Source organism: Saccostrea echinata, unplaced genomic scaffold (genome assembly GCF_033153115.1).
Source record: "Saccostrea echinata isolate AGI-Se365-2 ecotype Australia unplaced genomic scaffold, CSIRO_AGI_Sech_v1 ptg000025l, whole genome shotgun sequence".
NCBI lineage: Eukaryota > Metazoa > Mollusca > Bivalvia > Ostreida > Ostreidae > Saccostrea > Saccostrea echinata.
Window position 1 is genome coordinate 4,293,601 of NW_026889774.1, and position 24,423 is coordinate 4,318,023.

Here is a 24,423-nt window from a genome sequence, read left to right on the forward strand (position 1 = left end):
ATATCAACAGTCTCGTTTGAATTCAGCATTTCGCAAGTTTTACGGTCGATACAATGACCTTGTCAGCACATACAACCTATCATTGAGTCAAATGCTGACTGACGTTTTTCATACTAATTATTAGGCCATTATTTATACACTGAACTCTCTACGGATTTTTCCGGGTTTTTTTCGATCATGACAAGGAGCATAGGGCGGGTGTGACCGGTCGGCAGGGGATGCTCACTCATCCATGGCACCTGGCTCTGGGGCCATAAAACTAAGATGATCTCACTTTTGATCTCAGTCTCACTTTCCCCTTATATATTCCTTTAGTAAAAAGTGAGGCCGAGATCAAAAGTGAGCTCGTTTAAGTTTTATGGCCCCGGAGCCAGATCCCACCTCTAAATTTTGAGCTCCGTTTTTGCTCTGCTCCAAATTTATGTCGTTTCATTGGAATTTCGATATTGAATACTGTTCGTTATCTTCATATTTCATTATTACCGTCATTATTTTGCGTTCACCAGGGTAATACTCTTTTGAATGATATCATTTTCCCCCATGTGAGCCAGTAATCAAGATTAAAATTTTGAAACTAAAACAGTTAATTTCCTTCTTTTCGTTGCATTTTACGTACTGACCATCAATATCTATGACCAGACCTCATCATTTATTATCTCCGTATCCTATGTGATAAACCACCAATACTAGATCATCAAGGTAGCATTTTTTTTTCTCACAGCATTCGATTAATTTTTATTTATCTTTATATATATATATATATATATATATATATATATATATATATATATATATATATATATATATATATATATATATATACTTTATTTCGTCGTATTTGTTTTCCTTTCCTTCAGTAACATTTTTTTTGATAATTACATCCATGTCACTTTGGTCAATCTTTTTTTATTTTTACATTTGTTCATCGTTTTCATTTTGTTTTCGTTTTCATGTGAAACTTCATTAATTTTCTTCATTGCTCTTGTTTTTCAAACAACTGTCAAACTTTGTTTGGATTAATATCCAAAGAAATAAAAACACCATGATTTTGAAGTTACTTTCATTTTAAATCATACTACAGATGACATTAGCAGCAGAAAAATTTGATGGTGTATTGTACTCAATACAAAAGCAAATCAACAAGTAAAACAAAAAAAATTAAAAAACATGACTTTTCCCCTTGTTTTAAAAAAAATCTCTAGCATAGAAACATCAGAAATTTATATTTGACTTGTATCATAAAACTGTTAGAATGTCCCTCTAAAAATGCACTCAGGATAAAATCCACCATTCTCTCTTTTGCTGAAATGTCACCGTTCATTCAATTTGCAAATGATACATAGATCCATAATAATATCATTGCATGTATTGTTATATCTTGCACTCAAATGTATTCATTAGTTTTTTTCAAAATCTGCATGTTGAACCAACTGTTAAAATGCGACATAGCATGTTTTCCAAGCTCATAATGTTACATGCAGATCAGCTTCATGTAAATCATACTGTATTCAATCACAATAATCAAAGTAGTATATCAACATATTTATACATGGACAACATTGATTAGTTGAAAGATATTTCAGCTTTCCATTAAAGAAACTTGACCAAGGTTGCATCATCAAATATCAAAACAAACATATTTTTAAAGAAATATTCTACATAAAACTTCAAACCCTAAATGCATTCTAACCTGGTACCATGATTTGAATTAATTTGAATCTACACTAAATGAAATATTTTTTACATTCTGACTTTTCTGGTTCAATGGTTCTATTAAAGAAATATTAATCTATCTATGTATGAATGACCCTTCATTTACACAATCCCCCATCTTTGAGGTATATTTTGCTAGAAAAATTTCTGGTAGTTTTGTAAAGAAGCTGAAAATGAAGTTATATAGTGACAATCATCAATTGCATAAAATTGTCACAAAGAGATCACAAGCCTCTAGCTCAGGTGAAGAGGTGAAATAATTTCCTTATAACAGAAAGAAGAACTAGCTCAGAGAGTAAACAAGTGCGTAAAATTAAAATGGTACACTGTAAATCAGCTCCGTCCAATGCATAGGCTGTCCATTACAAAGGTGATGGCCTGCATTGGATTGTCAATGTTATGCAAAGATCCTCTGTGCAATACCCAGTCAGGTCGGATCTTTGGGAGTTTATGAGGGGTAGCTCTGATAGGAAGGCTGTAGTTAAATACTTTTGATGCGTTCAATTTAGCTTGTCGCATTTGCTGATTCTCGTGCAGTTTATATTTTCTTGCTGTCAATTTATACAGACTCTGGAGTCGCTCTGTCACTCGAGGCTGTGAGAGTATGGTCTGTAAAACAAAAAAATTATAATAGGTACAAAGTTTTGTGAATTATGGTTTTAAAAAAAAGCATTGCAGCTACAATGCTTAAAGCTATAAATGATTGCATTAATAGATAACATTTTCAACCACTAATGCTAAATTGCCGCTTAATGACAATTTTGGTACAGGGCTTAATGCTTATTACGATCATGACATCAGTTCAACTTTTTGATGTTCAGAAGTAAAGAGGATTGTTTTGAAATATTGTATTAATTTTGACGATTTGAGTCCCACCCCTCAAACTGTGGTGGTGGTGGTGGTGGTGGTGGTGGTGGTGGGGGGGGGGGGTTATGAAACTCCCAAATTTTGTTTCCCTTTACTCGCAGATGCTATATGATAACAATGGTGGAAATTGGATGAGCAGTTTTCAATAAGATGCTGAAAAAATGTTATATGTTGATGAACAATGAAGGGGAAAAAACAGATAAATGTAGCAATAGGTCACCTGAGTGACTTGGATGACCTACAAGTTTCTAAGCATTGCATGGCTAAGGGAAAGAAAACACACTGAGTTGGATAAAAATCATACCCAACCAAAGACCAACGAGAAATTTTTTTATTACATTTTACACATACACTGTAGTTATCACAGGTTTTATCACTGTTTTTTTAATATATGAATCCACTACATTTTACTTCATCACTTCTACGCAAAAACATTATGTCATCACAACTGTTGACATGAAAATGATATTATATGAGCTATGTCCACTGTAGAAAATCATAAATATGTGATAAAATAAATTATTTCCTGATGAACAAACACACTGCAAGGCTCCAGCAGAGTTGGATTTTTTAATATTACCTTTCTTCGACATTCATCTCTGCCTAAAATTCCCACCAGGGTACAGGTTCTATTAAATATGATGCCCTTCTCTCTGTAAATCTGCATCAGATCCAGCAGAATATTCAGTGCTCCCTCCACAAATACAGAGGGCAAGGTTCTGTCATACTAAAAAAGTCATCAACATACTTTTGTTAATATCTTCAAAGTACTGGTAAAATTTAATTATTTAAGGAATGAATTGAATAGCTACCTAAGTTATTTTGTATAACCTGAATTGGGACAGTTTAGCTTTTATAAACCACAAAGCGGTTCATAAAGAGTTTTATAAAATACATGTAAGTTTCTGCATCCAATCAAATTGTGCATTACAGCAAGAATTAAGTCATTTTAACTGAGCACAAAGTACCTTGGCCAGATTAAGTAGAATGCTGACAGCCATTTTAATGACCTCCATGTGTGGCTGACTTCTATTACAACTACTGATCAGTGTATAAATCACCGACACAGCATTCACTTCTACCAGTCTCTCACAGCAGGCTGGGGACAGACGTGTAGCCACATCTGAAAAAAATATATATATAAACAGAGGTGTGAGATATTACTAATATACTTATCATGTACTAGTTACCTCTTGTACTATGGTGCATATTCTGACATACCAGTATTTAAGGTCAGTTTCAACTGATGAATCATGCATAAAGTTGTTTCAAAAAAATAATTTATTTACAGTATATATTTCTTTCCATGAAATGCTGAGATTGGCTTCTTAAATAATTAATTATGTACAGTTATACCTAGATGGACTAAAGCCTCCAGTAAATGTGACAACTGCTTGTACTGTAGGAGATAATCCAGTGCTGACTCCGTCCTGTTTCCCAGTTTCTTGTCCTCCGTAGCGGTCCTGTGAGCCTCCACGACTCGTTGTCGCACCATCTCCATCTTCTTACATTTGTTTTTCATTCTCACCTGTCGTCCTCTCCAAACAGCCTGTAATTACAACTATATAATTACAACCTCTCCAAACAGCCTGTAATTACAACTATACAGTTATAACCTCTCCAAACAGCCTGTAATTACTACTATACGATTATAACCTCTCTCCAAATAGCCTGTAATTACAACTATACAATTACAACCTCTCCAAACAGTCTGTAATTTCAACTATACAATTACAACCTCTCCAAACACCCTGTAGTTTCAACTATACAATTACAACCTCTCCAAACAGCCTGTAATTACAACTATACAATTATGACCTCTCCAAACAGCCTGTAATTACAACTATACAATTACAACCTCTCCAAACACCCTGTAGTTACAACTATACAATTACAACCTCTCCAAACAGCCTGTAATTACAACTACATGTACACAATAACAACCTCTCTTCAAGCAGCCTGTAATTACAGCTACACAATTACAACCTCTCTCCAAACAGCCTGTAATTAAAACTATTCAATTACAACCTCTCTCCAAACAGCTTGTTATTACAACAATACAAATACAACTTCTCCAAGCAGCCTGTAATTACAACTACACAATTACAACCTCTCTCCAAACAGCCTGTAAATTACAACTATACAATTACAACCTCTCTCCAAATAGCCTGTAATTACAACTACACAATTACAACCTCTCCAAACAGCCTGTAATTAAAACTATAAAAGTACAAACTCTATATATTCAAACAGCCTGTAATTACAACTTTATAATTACAACCTCTCTCCTAACAGCCTGTCATTACATCTATACAATTTCAACCTCTCTAAACAGACTGTTATTACAACATTACAATTACAGCCTCTCCAAACAGCCTGTAATTACAACTATACAATTACAATCTCTCCAAACAACCTATAATATCAACTATACAATTATAACCTCTCTAAACAGCCTATACTTACAACATTACAATTACAACCTCTCCAAACAGTCTGTAATTACAACTACACAATTACAACCTCTTTCCAAACAGCCTGTAATTACAACTACACAATTCTAAACCTCTCCAAACAACCTGTAATTACAACTGTACAATTACATCTTCTCCAAACAGCCTGTAATTAAAACTATTCAATCATAACCTCTCAAAACAGATAGTAATTACAATTATCTACTGAGAAAATTAAAGAAAAATTTGACTGACACAGACGGAATCATGCTAGATAAAAGAGAGAGTAATAAGAAAAAGAGACAAAGACATACACTGTACTTAGCTACTCTAGCTGTATTCACATCTTGACCCTTGAGCAAGTGGTCTCAAAATGTATAGGTGATCTTTAATTGTATCATAAATACAGTCTGCATGCTGAAATATACTCTTTTTGTGACATATTTTTTGTGTTTAAGTAATATGGTAAACTTACAAATCACTTTGACATATCTATGGTATTTGAGATATCAGTGTTTGAGATAATGAGGTTTGACTGTATATCTTACCTGTACTGTGGTGGCCGCTTGGTGTTTTTCTTTATTATGCTGTATTTGTATCCACTTTAATGCTGCTGTTTCAATCACAAAGATAGACCTCTTGAGCTTCAAAAACCTCAAGCGGCATATTCGCCCTCTCATCCAGTTCTACAATTAATCAATGTTGAAACTTGTTCTTGTAATGAACCGTCAGTCTGGCAAGAAAGCAAACTGATTTCAGCAATTAACATTTTATCATTTGATACTGGAGAAGAAAAAATTGATTGGCATGCAATTTAAAAAGAATGTGTTGTACTTGTATTATGAGGACACTTTGAAGTTGTTTCTTGGCTTGACATAATGATACATATTTTTTGTAGGATCTCTGAATGACCATTGCTGCCATGTGAATCTGTACTTTCTTGGCAAATTGTACCAAGTATGCTTGTCTCTCTTTCTCGTGACGCTTAAAAAGAAAATTCATGCTTTTTATTAGAAATGGCAATTACCGGTAATGCAAAATTGCAAACAAGTTATTTACTTGTACCAACTGATTAATGTGTTCAATGTTTTAAAATGCAAATTCATGTTAACATCTGTCAGTATTTTTTTCTTATTTAACATATAATGCAGTCTTTCTAATTAAACAGATCTGAAAAACAATTTTTTTCAAAAGGATGTCGCAATTATACACTAGAGAGGTTGAGATTTTATACGTGTACCTCTAGTAGGGGAATTCCCTAAATTCCTCGCATATTACGTCATCAGTTTTAGTGATGACAATTTTTCTACGTTCCTACAACTTGTAGATTGGCATCTACACATAAGTGTACTCTTGTAGGTTTTATAATAAAAATTAGTCAATTTATGTGTGAAAATGTAACTGTTCTACATTATTTAGGATGTTTAGTTTCATGAGCACTTATTATTAATCATGTTTTATTTACTAACTAAAGTCAAACTGATGTCACAAGACTACTAAATAGTTTAAACAGAGACACTGATCACAATGTACACTTTCTTTTTATACGTCTTTAAAATATCAACATACAAATTATAAAAACGTGTACATGTACGTCAAAGTATATTAACACGTACAAGTTTAAGATCTCAACCTCTCTAATATCAGTAAAACCCAGTCTTGTATGTTCCATAGCTGTATATTTTACACATACATGTATAGTACTATGGTTTCAATATTGTAAGTTGGTCTAAAGTGACAAAACCTACACAAAGTCATAATCAATGGCAAACAAAACATAATTTACATAATCTAACCTTGACAAGTTCACTGTGCAAGTGTTTTCTAAAACCTCTCTGTATGATTGTCGCAGCTTCATGACGTTTCTTCAGCCTCCTTCTGTTTAGAAAACCTCTCGTAGCTGCCTGGAGCAACACTATGGCCTGCTTCATCCTTTGGTACATGCATCTAGTCTTGTAACCTTTATAAACTGCCTGAATAGTCAGAGCGGCTCCTTTAAGGGCCAAGAACTTCCTTTGATCTGACTGTGCTAACCTACGAGTTCTGTAAATTTTCTGACACAGTAGGACTGATTTTCGGAGTTTCATGTACAATATGCATTGTTTTCTGCCTTTGTACCATGACTGAATTCTTCTGGCACTTTCTTGCTTCAATGACATTAATCTTCTTGTCTGTTTTCCTCTGTAGCATGACTGCATTGTCACAGCTGCTTTACAGAGGGCCAAATACTGATGACGAACAAATCGTCCATGTAACTTGGCTCGATAGCGCCTCTGACAAATCTCGGTATATTTCTTTAAAATCTGAAACTTCTGTACTGTGATGAATTTTCTGACAATAGCCTGAATATGGATAATTGACATTTTTCTTTGTTTCGCTTGTTTTCTAGCTATCCAACCTCTGAAAGCACTTTGAATAATTATTACCGATTGTCTCTTTATCTGGTATTCTGTTTGAACTCTATCTCCTTGCAATTTATTTCTGTACCACTTTTGTATTTGACAGGCAGCCCTTTTTTTGATCAGAAATAAATCTCTGTGGATTTTCATGCAAGTGAATGCCTGCAGTTTTATAACTGCTTGCCTCTTATGATTGTAGTCTCTCTGCTGAATATGTCTTCTATAGTGGGCTTGAATAGTGATGGCTGCACCCTTGGTAATGAAGAAGTTCTCTCTTACTCTTGCTGCACACATTTTTTGACGGAATTGTCTTTGAATTCCAAGAACAGTACGTCGCAGTCTTGCATAATTTCTTTGACAGAGAAACTTTCTTACTCCTGACTGTAACTTGACAATGGCGGCCCTCTTCTTTCTGTAATGATGACGCTCCAAGTAACCTCTAAAGCAAGCCTGAATAGTAATAACAGCCCCTTTAAGAATAAGGTACTCCTTCTGTGTCTGTTTCATGTCCATGTATGCTCTGAATTGTCTTTGTATAACGCACACTGACTGCTTGATTTTCATGTACTCCTTCTGGACTAGACATCGACGTATGAAGGATTGAAGTTTGATGATAGATGTTTTTGTTTTTTGGAATTCCTGCTGAGCCTGACACTTTCTGTAAAACGCCTGCACAGTGACAGCTGCTCCTTTGACCATCATAAATTGAAGCCTTGCGTTTCTCATCATCAGAGTTGCCCTCCATTTTCTCTGTATTGTACAAACTCTATCTCTAAAATCTTTGTACCTTTTCTTCTGTAAGTAAGTACGGACCACTGATTGAAGTCTGACAACAGCAGAATGAACTTTAATGAACTTCTTTCTAGCTCTGTATGCCTTGTAACTTGCTTGTATTGATATAGCAGCTCCTTTTTGAAGAAGGAAATATCTCCTCTCTCTTCTTGCTCTTAAAATTTCTCTGAATCTTTTCTGAATTGTCAAAGCTGCTGACTTTTTGGACAAGTACTTATGTCTTTCCTGAGAGCCTCTGAAATGAGCCTGAATTATTATGACAGACCTCTTTAATGTTCTGAACCGTTTTCTTTCTTGGTAACCTCTATAAAATGCCTGTATAGTCAGTGCTGCCCCTTTACTGATCAGGAAGCTTTTTCTCTGAGCCTTTCCTCTCCTATATTCTCTGTATTTCTGCTGAAGGATAACAGCTGCATTCCTTTTCAGTATGTAATCCTTTCTTGACTTCCACGCCCTATAAGCTGTCTGTATAGAAATGACACATTTTTTGATATCTCTGAATCTTTTTTGTGCAGCATAAGTCCTCCACTGAGATTGTATTGTAATTGCTGCATGATTTCTTTTTATAACTTTCATTCTCCATTGTTTCTGAATCGTGCAGCAGGCAGATCTGACCTGCAGGAAAGATTTCCTGTGTAACCTTGCACTAAGAATGGCTCGGTATCTTCTTTGTAGGATGATTGCAGCTTTGCATTTCTGCTCCTTATCTTTTCTTAGTTTCCATGATCTGTAGGCAGTCTGAATGATCTTGGCACAGTTTTTGACTGTCAAATACTTTTTTCTTATGCTGTAGCCTCTCCAGCTCTTCTGTATAAGTTGAGCTGCTGCTTCTCTTTGTCGTATGACACCAATGGCTTTTCTGACTCTATACCCCCTGAAATATGACTGAACTGCTAATACTGATTGCTTGACAATTTGATATTGTGTAAATATTTGTTTCATATGCTGTGTTGCACGCCACTTTCTTTGAATCTTGACAGTGCTCTCCTTCATAAGTTGGAACTTCTTGTAAGTGACAAGCCTGCGAAAACTTTTCTGGAAGATAATCACAGCAAAACGTGTCTGTAGGAACTGCTTTCTAACCTGATGGCCTTTAAAGGTTGCCTGTATTGTGATAACTGCTGCTTTTTGAGCAAGAAATCTTTGTCTGATCTGCCTTCCCACCAGAATCTCTTTCCATCTTCCCTGAATTGTTATAACTGCCCTATGTTGACTCAGATACAGTTTTCTGGCAGAATACACTCTAAATGCTGCCTGTGTAGCCACCACTCCTTTCCTAACTATCCTGTATTTTCTCAGCGCCATAAAACATCTCCAATATGATTGAATTTTAGTTGCTGCTCGAGTGCATTTTTCCAAGTGCCTCTTCCAAGCCTGCTGTATTACAATGGAGGACGATTTAATCTGAATGAATGTGGCTCTTTGTCTTTTGGCCAGTTGGTGGGCTCGGTATTTTTGTTGTAGAAATAATACTGCTTTCCGTTTCCTTAAGAAATTTTTCCTCTGTTTCCATGCATGCAATGCTCTTTGAATCACAGTAATGCTTGCCTGTGTCTTTTTGTACCAACACTTCACACAGTAAGCTCTCCAAGTTTTCTGTAGTACTATTGCCGCCCTTTCTTTTTCTGACTTTCTCCTCTCCCTGAACTTTCTGACAGCTCTTTGAATTGTAATTATGCACTGTTTCTTATGTAGAAAATTTGCTCTCAGTTGTTTGCTTTGCTTGGATAATAAGTACCAGTTCTCTATCAGTCTTACAGCAGACTTCTCCTTTGCTAATTGTTGCCGTACTAAAAATCCTCGAACAACACACTGGATCTTAATGGCACTTGCCTTCATGCTGAGAAAATGCTTTCGTTCCATACAAGTCAGCAAGTAATTCTACAATACAACAGAAATAATATGCTTATTAAAATATTAAAATTATAATGAATGCAATATTGTAAATCACTTTTTATTAGCCAGAACTTTATTTTTCCGTAATTACGCGACTCTCCTCGCGAAAATTTTATTCTCGCGTATATTTATAATGTTATGGATTATATACAACAAAATGCATAGCTCCCGAAAATTTTGTCTTGCTAATAAATACCAAATAGCTATCTCGCGAAAATAAGGTGTCGCAAAAATATAGTGATCTACAGTAGTACTCAAAATTTACTTGTATCATATATAGAGAGAGAGAAAGAGAGAGAGGAATTAAATGATAATGCTCATCAGTTGTCTACAAATCTACACATAACAAGACAAAGTTAGACAGACAGAGGATGAAACACCATTAATCACCTTCAATACTCTAGCAGCTCTCAATCGTTTTTCTTCCATCATTTGTCGGAGTTTTTTTCTTGCAAGATATTGTCGTACACATCGCTGAATGATAATAGCTGAGTATTGTTGTTTTCTTTCAAGCGTCCTTTGCCTGTGACATTTGATAAATCTTTGGATTTTAATAGCTGCTTTCTCTTGGACCTAAAAAAAAACATAAATTGTTTATAAAGCAAATGATAACCTCATATTACACTGTAAATACTACACACCATGATTAAAATATTTGTAATGACCCATAGCATTAACAAAGGAAAGGATAAAAACTTTGAAATAAGTTTATAAACATCTCCTAATATATACCATGGGTCATCACAACAATCAAGCTACACTGTACCTTGGTGCAACTTTGTGTCATTCTTTTGACTAAAAAGCATTAGCTCTGAAAGGACTTTCATATCTTTGGAGATAAAAAAAATCCCAATTCATAAATAAACATTACTAAATTTCAGAATTAGAGGAGAAAGTATCCGAAGATAGCTGGTATAACAAAGACAGTAGTAGTTTATTATTTAAGGACATTAAAATTATACTGTAGATTCCTTAATTACTTGAGGAATTAATTATGGCGTGTAATTTGGCAAGAATCACCATTTTGTGAGATAAAATTACTAGTTTTATTTTTGTGTTGTAAGATTCCAGTAAAATCTCTTGATCAACTGTTTACTTGCCAATTACTGTTCTCTCTATTTGATGTCTAAGAGCCATTTCGTGATATTAAGTACTCATGTAAGGAATCTACAGTAACTGTATATAGATAAACACTTATTCTGACAGACCTGTAATTTTGCCCTGGCTCTGTGTAGGTAGTGTCTGCGCCAGGCTAGCTGTATTGTGCGTGCAGCACGACATTCCTCCCTGATGTCCAGCAGGCGAGCACACAGGTAACTGACGTAGGTCACAACTACTTTCTCATCAGGTATTGTGTTAGACATGTCAGCAGCTTTTATCATCATAGGCACACCACCTAACTCGGATACCTTTAGTAACAAAGGGAAGATATTATTCAACTAATAAATGGCAAAATTTTAAACCAAAATTTTTTTTGTCAATGGTCTACCCTGAAAGATGAGTTATCTTTCTTGGCAGACTAACATCTGACAAATTAAAAAATAACAGCTGTACATTGTATGGTGCATGGTATATTTTGAGCATGATGTTTTATTTCTTCATATTGGTATGGATGTGTCCACTCCACTAATTGTACATGTACAGCTGAGTACATGTATTTATATTTTGATTAAACTTTTAAAAAAATACAGTGTTTTGGGTAACCCAACCATACCTATGAAATGCTATTGTATTTTGGACTTGCCTTTTCATTTGAATATGTTATTTGATTTTCATACTGTTTAGATCTATCAAAAATTCCATTTTCTTAAGAACAATATTTTTCTCATTGTTTAAAAAGTCTTCAAAATGCTAAATTCCAAAATGACAAGCAAACTGAATTTTTCCATGCTTTTTGTATAAAAATAACTTGAATGTTGAGATTATGATAATTCTGCTTTGCTTTTTTGTTTATCTTTCTTCTATTTTTAGCTTGTTTACGAAATTGCATTTGTAGCACCCCCACCACTGGCACTTTTCTTAGGCATGTGACTACCTATAGTTATCATTTTTATTAATTCATGCTTTTCAACCTGCCATTAATTTGATAATTTTAGTGAAAGTGATGCATTCCTCCATATTTAAGTTGTGTAATACAGCTTGCAGAATTCTGTGTTTGTTGATAGGGACATTTCCAAAAATACTAAATGGAAGTTTAAAATTAAAGAATGCAAGAACAATGCATTTGGGATCAAGGAAAGAATAATCATGTTTTTGAGCAAACTATTCCACAGTATCCATCAATTAATCCTATACCAGAGTAATCGTCAATCCATCTACATACCTTCTGGTGCAGAACTTTGAAATTTTCTCTTTCATTCTTCAGTAAATCTTTGAATACATCTTGGTCAGCTGAAACTGCTGAAAAATGCAATAAAATCTTGTTTTTGTAACAGTAAACTACAAATATGTCCATAGGACATGTATGCCTCACCTAGGGTTCATTAATATTTGTTTTAATGTATGAAGTTTGATAAAAATACCTTGGATAGTTACTTTAAAATTGAGTTTAATACAAAACTAGAAAACTGACCAGTCAGCAAGGGCCCCGCCAAGGGGTAGAAAATAAGAGGGCAGCTTACAGAATGAGAATTTTAATTGATTACAAAATTTAAAAAATATATGAAGAAGAATATGCAATAACAACTGTATTTATAAAATTTCAAGATATTTCCTAAATATCCAACAACCTGTAAAGAGTATCCCTGTATTTACATAAGGCAGTAAAAAACATCATATCTATAATAACTCAATTAAATGTATATTCAAACAAGAATAAAGCATGTGTTTTCAAATATCACCCAGGCTTGACCTTAACTTCAAAACAAACATCAGTTGCAGACAAAGGTTAATTTATCTTAAAGTGACAAATAAAGATAAGCCTGGAGAATTTTCTGCCCAAGACAAGATAATTAATCCCAAGGGATTAATTGTACTGCTCTCTTATCCTTTTCTTCCAAGTTTACAATAAGAACTCTTTCAGTAATGATAGAATGAGTTTATTATTGGACTTCCCGTTAAAATTCATAGTATTCTTGAATTTACATACGGCAGCCAAAAAAAAAATGAATAAATAAATAAAATAAAAACAAAATTTTTTTTAAAAAAAACATATCTTTATGTATATCTTGTTTTTAGAATTCAATAAAATCATAACTCATTGTATATTTTACCAATATAAAGTATGAACATTATTTAAATCCACATTTCAGAGAATGTAAACATCATTCAGAATTGACCTTAACTTCAAAACAAACTTCATTTGCAGACAGAGGTGTTAATTAATCTCAATTTGACACAAACAGATAATGCTTTGGATTTTCTTCAAGAGGAAAGTTAATTAATCCCATGGGACTAGTTGCAGCTTTCATAGTTTACAATTGGAATGTTCTCACCAGTTATCTCTCTTTGCCCTGGCATTCATTCTGAATCTACCCCACCACCCCAGCTCCAAACTGGTTGACATAGAGAACCAAACTTAGCATCAAAATATGTCTTTCTGCCTCTTCAACCAACATACCAAATTTGAACTTAATTGGTCAACTACAAAAAAAGTTATTAGAAAACTAGAGCCGAGCTCGTTGCAAAGCAACGAGTAGGTCTTCCGTTGGAGCTGCAGGCAGGAAGAAGTGACCTTGAGTCAAGGTCATGCCATATCATAAGGTTATAAGCAATCTTGTAAGAGGTATCAACTAACAATGTTTCACTCTGTAGTAAAAAGACGATAAAGGAATGTATGTGACCTTGAACTTGTCCAAATGACCTTGCGAAGGCCATGACACACTCTGGTTATGAGCAAACCCCATCTGTGTATTACTGACTTCTCAAATTCACACATGTTCATACAGTCCATACATCCAGTCAAAATATCTTATCCTTAGTGACCTTGAACTTGAGTTTAGGCCATGTCACACTCTGCATGATACCAACAATGTTTCACTAGAAAAAGACGGTGAAGAATTTAAAGTTTCTCATCCAAACTCATCCAAATGACCTTTCATCAAGACCATAACACACACTGGTTAAGAAAAATCCCAATCTGTGAGTTATTGACTGGATAAGGTCAGCCATGCTCTTTCAGACCATAGATCGAGTCAAATAATTTATCAGGTTCCACACAATGATTTAGGGATTCATAGTGAATGTTTTTGTCCAGTTTGGATACTGAACAAGACGTGTTTGTGAAACACTGATGCCCCGGTATTGCAGCTTATGGCAAAGGTTTAAGTTTCTCAGATCAGTATCCAACTCCAAGGTCAAAGTCAAGAGATAAAAAATTATGTTACCCAAAGAAAGATCTCGTCTCAGTGAATATAACTGTGAAATATGAAACCGCTAAGACTAACTATTGAAAAGCATGGCAAAGGTTAATTTTTTTTTATACTCAAGTCAAATGTTAAGTTCAAGATAGATTAACGGTGTCCAAAGGAATGCCTTATCACAAGAAATAGACACTGAAATATGAAAGCCTTAGCATTATTTATTCAAAAGTTATGGCAAAGGTCAACGTTTTTTTTTTTCAAAAGTAGATCAAACCCCAAGGTCAAGGACAAAAGTCAAAACTGTCGGTACCCAAGGGTGGGTCTTGTCACAAGAAACACACATGTAAAAATACGAAAACCCTAACACCAACCGTTGAAAAGTTATGAATGAGATTAAAATGTTTCAAAGGTAGGTCAAACTCTAATGTCAAAGGTAAAAAGTCTAAACTTTTAATTTTTTTTAAAAGTACGTCAAACTCCAAGGTCAAGGTCAAATAGTAAAAATTGTTGATATCCAATGAACGGCGTTGTCACAAGGAATACACCTGTGAATGTGAAAACACTAGTCCCAACCGTTCAAAAGGTATTGCCAAGGTTAGATTTTTTAAAAAGTGGGTCAAACCCCAAGGTGAACGTCACAAGGTCAAAAATTTTTATTCCAAAGGAAAGGTCTTGTCACAAAGAATTTCGGATGTGAAGTATGAAAACCCTAACGCCAACTGTTCAAAAGGCTAAATTTTGCATTGTTGGTCAAACTAAAAGGCTGTAGAAAGGATAAGAGAGACTCCGAGATATTCAATCAAGTAAACTTATGATATTGCAGATCAAATAAAGCATGAGCTATAAGAGCAGGCACGTAGCATCAGCCTCCCCTTTTTTTCAGACCTAACTTTTTACTTTAGTAATGTTCATTGAAAGTCCCGTTGGCCCCCACTTTTTGTTGCAGTATAGTCCCGTTGTCCCCACCCCCTTCCGCCAGGAAATAGGATTCTGGGCTATTTTCCTATTTTGGTTTTACTTGTGAAGTCTTTTCAGGTAAGTTAATTTTTTTCTCTGGCTGCCCCCCCCCCTTTTTCAAAAACGATGTTATGTCCTTGAAAAGTAACATGTAGAGATGTCTGTCCTGGCATATATAGAGAGATTGTCAATCAAATGGCATGTTCAAAGCAATAGCAGCAATAAGAAACTCGCCAACAGTTTTTTTTTTAATTCCAAATTCCTTTTTAATTTCTACAGATATTTATAATCCTTTCAATGTATGTTCGTGGATTGTTGATGGAATAATTTTAGTTACATGTCAAGTTTAATATTATGGTGTTTGTGCTTTGTAGCAAGGATTTGCTAAATACTTATAATTTTCTATGATTGTACCGAAAAGTAGATACATGTTTTAAAGCAGAGCTGCCGCTCAAGCTTTATTTCTGTCGTGTAGATCTAGAGGTCTTTGTGTATATATCATAGGTAAAAGTACCAATACCGAAGATCACATCCCTTCAAAGTTATACTATTCTTGTTTATTACGCCCCTTGCAGTGGCGGATCCAGGAATTTTATAATGGCTGACAAAGTAGAGGGCAGGGGAGGGGTCTAGGGGGGGGGGGGGGCTGCATTGAAGCCCCCAGTGGGTCTATGACAAAGCCCTGGTGGGGATCCAGGGGCAAAGCCCCCAGAAGTTGACAAATTCTTACAAATAAGAGATGTTTTTTCCTTGATTTTAGGATAATGGACATATAAGTTCTACATACAAAAAATTCAAACCGAAGGGGAGGGGGGGGCGTGCGCCCAGTGCACCGGCCCTGGATCCGCCTTTGCTTTTTTTTATTTTATACATGTAGTTACGCACCTCACCAACCCTTCTTGTGTTCAAGATGCTTCAGTCGTTTGTTTGCATCATAACTTAACAAGAAGTCCGTGATTTTTTGTGTGAAGTTTAGTTTTTAAAAATCCGAAAATGACAGGCTAAAAGGATATGTATTATTGATGAAAATAATGAAATTGGTAATCAAAGTTCAAAATACACGTGCGGTGGCGATATTCAAAATTGACAGGAAGTCGTTCGACTTTTTAATACACTTAAAGATGTCGTCAAGAGGAAAGAGTTTGAAAGGTTTGATAAATACACACCATGCATCACAGAGTTGACCAATATGAATGCATTATGATCAGGTCACGTGGTAAGTACCTCTATCACAATAATTGACACGTGGAGCACATGCGTTGTTTTCTTATAATTAAGTTAAAAATTTATTTTAAAAAAAATGAAGATATTAGTTAATAAAACTGTAATGGTTTGGGTCGTGGATATCGGCCTGGGTAGCTCAGTCGGTACAGTACCTGACTAGTGATGCAGGGGTCCCGAAGAAAATTAAAGAATATTTGTTAAAGGTACATGTATAGTCAATCAGATTAGAAATACAGCGACTATCAGAATTCCAGGCCGTAAAAAAGATCTGATTTTGATTAGATTTCAGGTATAGGCGAATGTGTGTGTACTGAAGGGGTTAGTTATTTCATTCAAGATTTATTATATTGTTCGTTTGGACGAAGGCTTCATAAAAATATACACACTGCCTGTACAGGTACACATCATAGAATGTTTGGATTAATTCAAAAATCGGAGGACATTAATTTATTTTAGTAATCTAAAGGCAATGTTATTTCCAGAGACATTTATATTTTCTGTTTTTTATGTCTTGGATTTTTCTTTTTTGTGATTTACCGGTTTACAAAGGCCTGTGTTTTAACAGCTGTTCATAAACGCTGTCAATTAATATATGATCAGAGAAAACGAGACATCTCCCGGTAATTCATTTCTTATGGAAAATATATGGATTGACATCTTAGTATTTACCTGTGTAATTACGATGTTGCAAACTGTGACGATGACTGGCCAGGAGGACTACCCGTTATAAAAACAACTCATGATCAACTCAGCCGACCTATAATTCACTTTAATATATGCTGTAAATCAATAAAATCATTTCAGTGTAGTCGATATTTTATTGCAAAGATAATGGAAAAAAAGACGGAATTTAGAATTTTTCTGTATTTCAAACGCTCAATATGCATATATTTGGGGCGCTCTTGCATATGCACTTATAAAACGTGCATGTTCTGTACTTGCATGCGTGTACATTGTATGTGTCCGTAAAACCTTAAGAGAGCTGATAAATGTGTTCTGATTTTCAGAAAAAATAATGGGAACCTATAAATAATTACATGTTTATCGATCATTTTGTTCGCATACAATAACAAGTTTAGTAGAAAAAATAATTTGTTCAAGGTTAGGTGTCTAATAAATTTGTAATATTCAAATACAGTTACGCATGTATGTCTCATTCTACATATTTTGGAGGCGCGTGTGAATGTGGGATTTTGTATTTCCATGTATACTTATAAAACGCTTGATATGCGTATATTTGGGGCGCTCTTGCAAATCTATATATACAGTTGTACATTTTAAGGGTGTCGACAAAAGAACGTATATTAGATTACATACATGTACATTTAAGTTTCAAAAGTTCCATTACTAGTAGGAATTAATTAAGGTAACATATTTTGAATTTTATTTTAAATAAAACAGACAATTACCTCGATATCGAGAAATAAATTGTTTATAAAAATAACTAGGCAACTTTCCTGTAATTCAGCGAATAAAATATTAAATAAAATGCACTAGCGATTTAATCAAAGATGTTATGAAATAATCTGAAAGATTCAACATATTTATCCACTCATGACTTAGTTTACAAAATGAATTTGGAATGGCCATTCTATGATTTGTTTTGTGTATGACTAGGTCGCTGGATCACACGCCGATTGATCCCCAATGACCTCCTTTGCCATGCGCTATCGAGGAAGGTGTTACATAATTGTAAACACACAAGGTGAATGTAAAAGGCATGCACTTAATGGCTGTGAATAGTCTATGCTTCAAAGTTAGGTTTTATTTTCTCACTATATTGTTTGTTTTTATACGATAAGAAGAAAAGGTTATCTTTTTCCTTTATTTTTAAGTAGACTGGTTTATTCGACTTTGAAAAAAATGAAATAAAAGGGAAAGTTGTCAAAAAATAACTTGGAAATAAAGCACAAAACACTTCAAGAACCTTATTCTAAAGAATATTAGCATCTAATGTAGCCAGATTTATTATTTATAGTAAGTTTATTTTAGTTACACGCATGAAGAGCTCTCGTTTACTTGCTGAATTAGAACAGTTACCTGTATATGGGTCAAGCTTCTGGCGCATTTAAAACACAAAACTCGAACAAAATAACATTTTCATGAGATCAATAAGATGTTAAAGAACAACTTTTTTTACAACAGCCATTTCGAAATATTTACCGTTTTTGAGTTATAAAGCAAAAACTTTAAAGGGCTTCAGATCCTTAATTTGAGGGGCCAGCCCCTTTCTAGTGGTGTCAAATGAAAGGCCTTGAAATTGTGCACAACTTTTATTCTACATGTCTTATCAAAATATTTTTAGTTTTAAAGATACAAAGGAAAATATGTCTAAATTTTCGCTCTTTTAGGCGTTCTCATTTTTGACCCCTATATAGCGCCATTTTGAATACAGAAATCGAAAAACAAAAACCGATGTGCACAACCTCAATCCTTCTATTATTTAAATTCGGTAGAATTTCTGCTCCAGTTTTTCAAGTCTCGGAGCCTTTGTCTGGAATTGAAGACTCCTAGATTTTCATTTAAAGGGAAATAACTCAAAAGCGGAAGTGACTTTTTGAACTGTTTGACAGCATTCTGATAGAGTTTTGTAACGTCTATAAACTCTGCAAATTTGAGCAAAATCCGTTGAGAAATGAGCGAGATATGAGGTCTCAAAGTTGGCGTCTAGGAAAAAGAAGAAAAAAAAAGAATAATAATCTTAACCATCAGAATCAGTAGAAGGTCTTCCGTTGGAACGGAAGACCTTAAAAACAGAAAATTTGTGGACGGAAGAATGACAGATGGACAGACAGACGGACAGACAGACAGAGTGATTACTATAGGGCACCCGCAAATCCTTGCGGGGCCCTAATAAATAGTAAAGTAAATGGTCATTTTGACTTTTAATAGAGATAATAGAGATAAAGTTTACCAGACGTTGGGGCTGAGGAGTTGGACAGAGTTTGACACTGGGGCTTGGCTGTCAGTTTTCAAAAGCTTACCTGACATTTAGACTATACAGTAAAACACGCTTATAGTGAACAGGTTTATTGTGAATAGACACTTACAGCGAAGTGATTTTCATTCCTGTGGATTTAAAATATATTGTTAACTTAATGAATATAACAAATTACATTTATGACAAAGCAAAATCATCTGTCCCTGGCACTTCGTTACCAGCGTGTTTTACTGTATAAAGCTTTAGATGTAAAGTTTACGTGACACTGGGACTGGGTGTCAGTTTTCAATAGCTTACCTGACATTTAGACTTAGCTTTAGTTGTGAAGTTTACCTGATATTGGGGCTTGGCTGTCAGTTGTCAATAGCTTTCCTGACATTTAGACTTAGCTTTAGATGTAAAGTTTACCTTACATTGGGTCTGAGTTGCAGATATAGTTTACATGATATGACGCTGGGCCTTGGCTGTCAGTTTTCAGTAGCTTCAGACTTAGCTTTAGATGTAAAGTTTACCTGACATTGGGGCTGGGCTGTCTGATAAACTACAGTCCAATGTCTGATGCTCCATCTCCTCTTGGTAGGTCATACTGGTCTTGGTGCTAATCAGAGTCTGAGGAAGCAGATCTGGGTGATAGTGGTGTACAAGGAAGCATAATGCCTGTCCATCACTGAATGACACAGTGAAATTCTCCACCTACAAAAAAAAAACGAAACAAACAATCATACAAACAAAACAAAAAGGATTTTTTTAAAATAAAACAATACAAGCTAATTCAGGGAATTTGTGTCTCCAACAAAAGGAAAAAGAAGAGGATGAGAGACCTGAAAAAAATTGCAGATGGAAGAGGAAAAAAAGTTGACCTTGACCTTAAAGTCATTAGGTGTCATTTTTACATTAGAGAAATTCATAATGTTCATGACCTTATGTTTCATTGCAAAAGGTTATCATATTTCATTTTTGCTAAAAAAAAAAAAAAAAAAAAAAAAAGAGCAAAGAAGTAATGTCGTATTAAATTATACTTTGTATAAAAGTGCAGTCTTCTTCCTTTTTTTTTTTTTTTAAAATTTTTTTTTCATTCAAAGAATTTCATACCTTGAGTCCATAGAAAAGACACACAGTTCTGCACCATTTCAAAAGGGAGGCTAGAAGTTCATTGTTTGAGTACAGATCATCACAAGTAGATTCCCTTCTTTTATGCTGCAAACCTAGAGCCAAATTTCAAGTTCATTTAAAAAAAAAAAAAAACAAGAGGCCCATGGGCCACAGCGCTCACCTGAGTAACTTTGGCCTTGCTGTTTTTCACCTGATTTCTCCCCCCCCCCCAGTACTTATTGTGGCCCCCCTACCCCCGAGGGTCATGATTTGAACAATTTAGAATCTACACTACCCAAGAATGTTTCCACATTAGTTTCAGCTTTTCTGGCCTAGTGGTTCTTGAGAAGAAGATTTTTACTACATATTTCAATGTAAAACTTGGATTCCCTATTGTGGCCCCACCCTACCCCCGGGGGTCATGATTTGAACACTTTAGAATCTACACTACCCCAGGATGCTTCCACATAAGTTTCAGCTTCTCTGGCCAAGTGGTTCTTGAGAAGAAGATTTTTAAAGATTTTTAATATATATTTCAATTTAAAACTTGGATTCCTTATTGTGGCCCCAACCTACCCCCGGGGGTCATGATTTGAACATTTAGAATCTACACTACCCAAGGATGCTTCCAAATAAGTTTCAGCCTTTCTGGCCCAGTGGTTCTTGAGAAAAAGATTTTTACTACATATTTCAATGTAAAACTTGGATTCCTTATTGTGGCCCCGCCCTACCCCCGGGGGTCATGATTTGAACAATTTAGAATCTTCACTACCTCAGGATGCTTCCACATAAGTTTCAGCTTCTCTGGCCTAGTGGTTCTTGAGAAGAAGGTTTTTAAATAATTTTACTATATATTTCAATGTAAAACTTGGATTCCCTATTGTGGCCCCACCCTACCCCCGGGGGTCATGATTTGAACAATTTAGAATCTACACTACCCAAGGATGCTTCCACATAAGTTTCAGCTTCTCTGGCCTAGTGGTTCTTGAGAAGAAAATTTTTAAAGATTTTTACTACATATTTCTATGTAAAACTTGGATTCCTTATTGTGGCCCCACCCTACCCCCGGGGGTCATGATTTGAACAATTTAGAATCTACACTACCCCAGGATGCTTCTACATAAGTTTCAGCTTTTTTGGCCCCGTGGTTCTTGAAAAGAAGATTTTTAAAGATTTTTCCTATATATTTCTATGTAAAACATTGATTCCACATTGTGGCCCCGCCCTACCCCCGGGGGTCATGATTTGAACAATTTGGAATCTACACTACCCCAGGATGCTTCCACATAAGTTTCAGCTTTACTGGCCCTGTGATTCTTGAGAAGAAGATTTTTTAATGACCCCACCCTATTTTTGTTTTCTCTTGATTATCTCCCCTTGTGAGGGGACTTGGCCCTTCATTTTAACAATTTAAATTCCCCTTCACCCAAGAATGCTTTGTACCAAGTTTGGTCAAAATTGGCCCAGTGGTTCTTGAGAAGAAGTCAAAAATGTGAAAAGTTTACAGACGGACGGACAGACAGACAGACAGACGGACAGACGGACGGACGGACGACGGACAAAATGTGATCAGAAAAGCTCACTTGAGCCTTCGGCTCAGGTGAGCTAACAAGAGCCTTGGAGTCATAATTCGAACAAACTTGAATTTGCACTATCTGAGAATGTTTGCATATCAATATGACTAATGGATTTTTTTTTTTGGAAGATTTATGGAAGAAATTTTTCCTATACATTAAATCATGATTACCATTTAAAAGTTTGATACCCTATTGTGCTATTGTGGCCTTTTCATACACCTTGTGCCCATGATTTGAACAATCTTGAATCGGCACTACCCAAGAATGCTTGCATATAAATACATGTATGACTAGTCATGGTCCTGCTGTTCTTTTTTTTTCTATATATCGCCCTCCACAACTTTGAATAACTATCAGGTTGGGGGGAAACGTAAATTCCGCTATAATAGTGGTATACCACTATTATAGTGAGATTCCGCTATATTTTCAGCCGTAGTTGTCCTCGATTTCATCAAATAACATACTTGCTGTTTAAAGCGCAAGTTATGATGGGAATAAAAATGAACAATAATTGGCATCCTTACATATTATGAATTTTATTTAATTTTCTGCCGATGCGTTTGATAACGCGAACACACTTTTTAAAGCGGAAGTTACATTTTTAACATAGCAACCAGTGATTGCGGTAGTATTGAACAAAGACTGACTCTTAATATATCTCACACATGTGCACAAATTAGTGCTTGTAATAACTTTCAACTCATTTTGGAATAGGTTTGTCGAATTTATAGAAGAAAAGGTGATTTTTGCCTGCATGGTAACGGGTACGGAGGCCCGTTATGACAAATGAAAATAAAGCTCAGCACATGTACAATTTAATGGAACCGATTTGTGTCGTCTAAATTGTAAGCAATATATATAATATGTCACTTTTCGAAGTAATCTTAAGTTTGTGTATAATGTTTCCCTTCTTGATGATGAATCCATGAATTTAAATGATTATTCTTAGCAAGAAAAGAAGAATTACACTTGTGCATGGAATTACCTGTAGACGTGACGTAAAATAAATTCTGCACGATTTATTGATTCTCTAACTTGCATGAAATTTTATATTTAACTACGATATGCACTGGAAAAGAAACAATGAAATCCTATTTACCAGAAGTAGATTATTCTGTTGTAAATAAACGAAATACAAGGAGAAACAGAAATATGAAGATAAATATGAAGATAACGAAAAAAGACCATTTGAGCAATAATTTTTTTGCAGAGCGAATAGGTAGGATAAGGTGCTATGGAGGAGTACGCATCCCCTGTCGAGCATGGACTTTGCAAAATTCATTTATTAATAGTTATCATGAATTAGTGCATCGTTGTCTCGCCACAGCCGCTAAAATGTTAAGCCCGCTTTTTTAACTACAAAGAAGCCATTATATACACATTGAATTGTTTTCGCGTACGGTTATTTTTTCGTTTTTTTCCTATCACGATAAGGAACACACTTCGCATGTGAGTTAAAGCTAGGTGTAGGAGTTTCTATGCAAATGAGCTAATAAAAACGCATAAGAGGTATATTTATTATTCAGAGAAAGGGTTGATTTATTTTCTTATGCATACTTAGAAACCACGATATATTATAACCAGGGCACATTATGACGTCATATTATGAAACATATCAACAAAACAGTTTCGGCGCAAGGGATTATCCTATTTATTTTTACATAAAAATTGTATAATGCTAAGAAGAATATTCTATAGATTATTAAAACTACTGCACAAATCCTAGGCATTTTCTCATTTGATCGGAATTTGAGGAAACTTATACCGGACTGTGCATTTTACCCTTATTCAACTTAAAACTTTACAAATAGAAATTATACAACTGAGCTGTTTATATTTGTGCAGCAATACCAGCAAACTTTGGAATATTTTGCTTCTAAATGTACCTTGTTTCAATTAAATAAAATAGAACATGCCCTTGCGCCACAGCATTTTTGTTGATATCGATTATAATCTTGTGTAGTAAAGAACAATGACGTCATAATATGACGTCATAATGTATACTGGCTATCTCATGTCGTGGGTACCAAGTATGTATTAGACGATAAGTTTTAGCTTTCTCTGTGTAATAGATATAGATATAGAAAATAATTAGATTATTTGCATAGAAATGCCTATACCGAGCTTTAACTCATCTGCGTTGTCGGCAGGGGATGCTCACTCCTCCATGACACCTGATCCCATCTTTGATGTTTTTTAGAGGTTCGTGTT

The 24,423-nt window shown here is 35.0% G+C and overlaps 1 protein-coding gene across 1 annotated transcript in view; it reads right to left on the reverse strand.

The window, feature by feature from the left end:
* Positions 1–1,046: 1,046 nt before the first annotated feature.
* Positions 1,047–24,423, reverse strand: part of LOC133192450 (abnormal spindle-like microcephaly-associated protein homolog) — a 42,122-nt gene continuing 18,745 nt past the window's right edge. Inside the window, exons 13-24 of the mRNA XM_061328456.1 lie at positions 20,636–20,748; positions 20,056–20,236; positions 12,444–12,517; positions 11,329–11,529; positions 10,511–10,693; positions 6,830–10,105; positions 5,868–6,017; positions 5,582–5,719; positions 3,937–4,129; positions 3,549–3,703; positions 3,161–3,307; positions 1,047–2,322 (exon numbers count right to left, since the gene is read on the reverse strand). Coding sequence (XP_061184440.1) covers positions 2,047–2,322; positions 3,161–3,307; positions 3,549–3,703; positions 3,937–4,129; positions 5,582–5,719; positions 5,868–6,017; positions 6,830–10,105; positions 10,511–10,693; positions 11,329–11,529; positions 12,444–12,517; positions 20,056–20,236; positions 20,636–20,748 — 5,087 coding nt within the window. The 3' untranslated portion in view covers positions 1,047–2,046. The remainder of the gene's footprint in view (positions 2,323–3,160; positions 3,308–3,548; positions 3,704–3,936; positions 4,130–5,581; positions 5,720–5,867; positions 6,018–6,829; positions 10,106–10,510; positions 10,694–11,328; positions 11,530–12,443; positions 12,518–20,055; positions 20,237–20,635; positions 20,749–24,423) is intronic.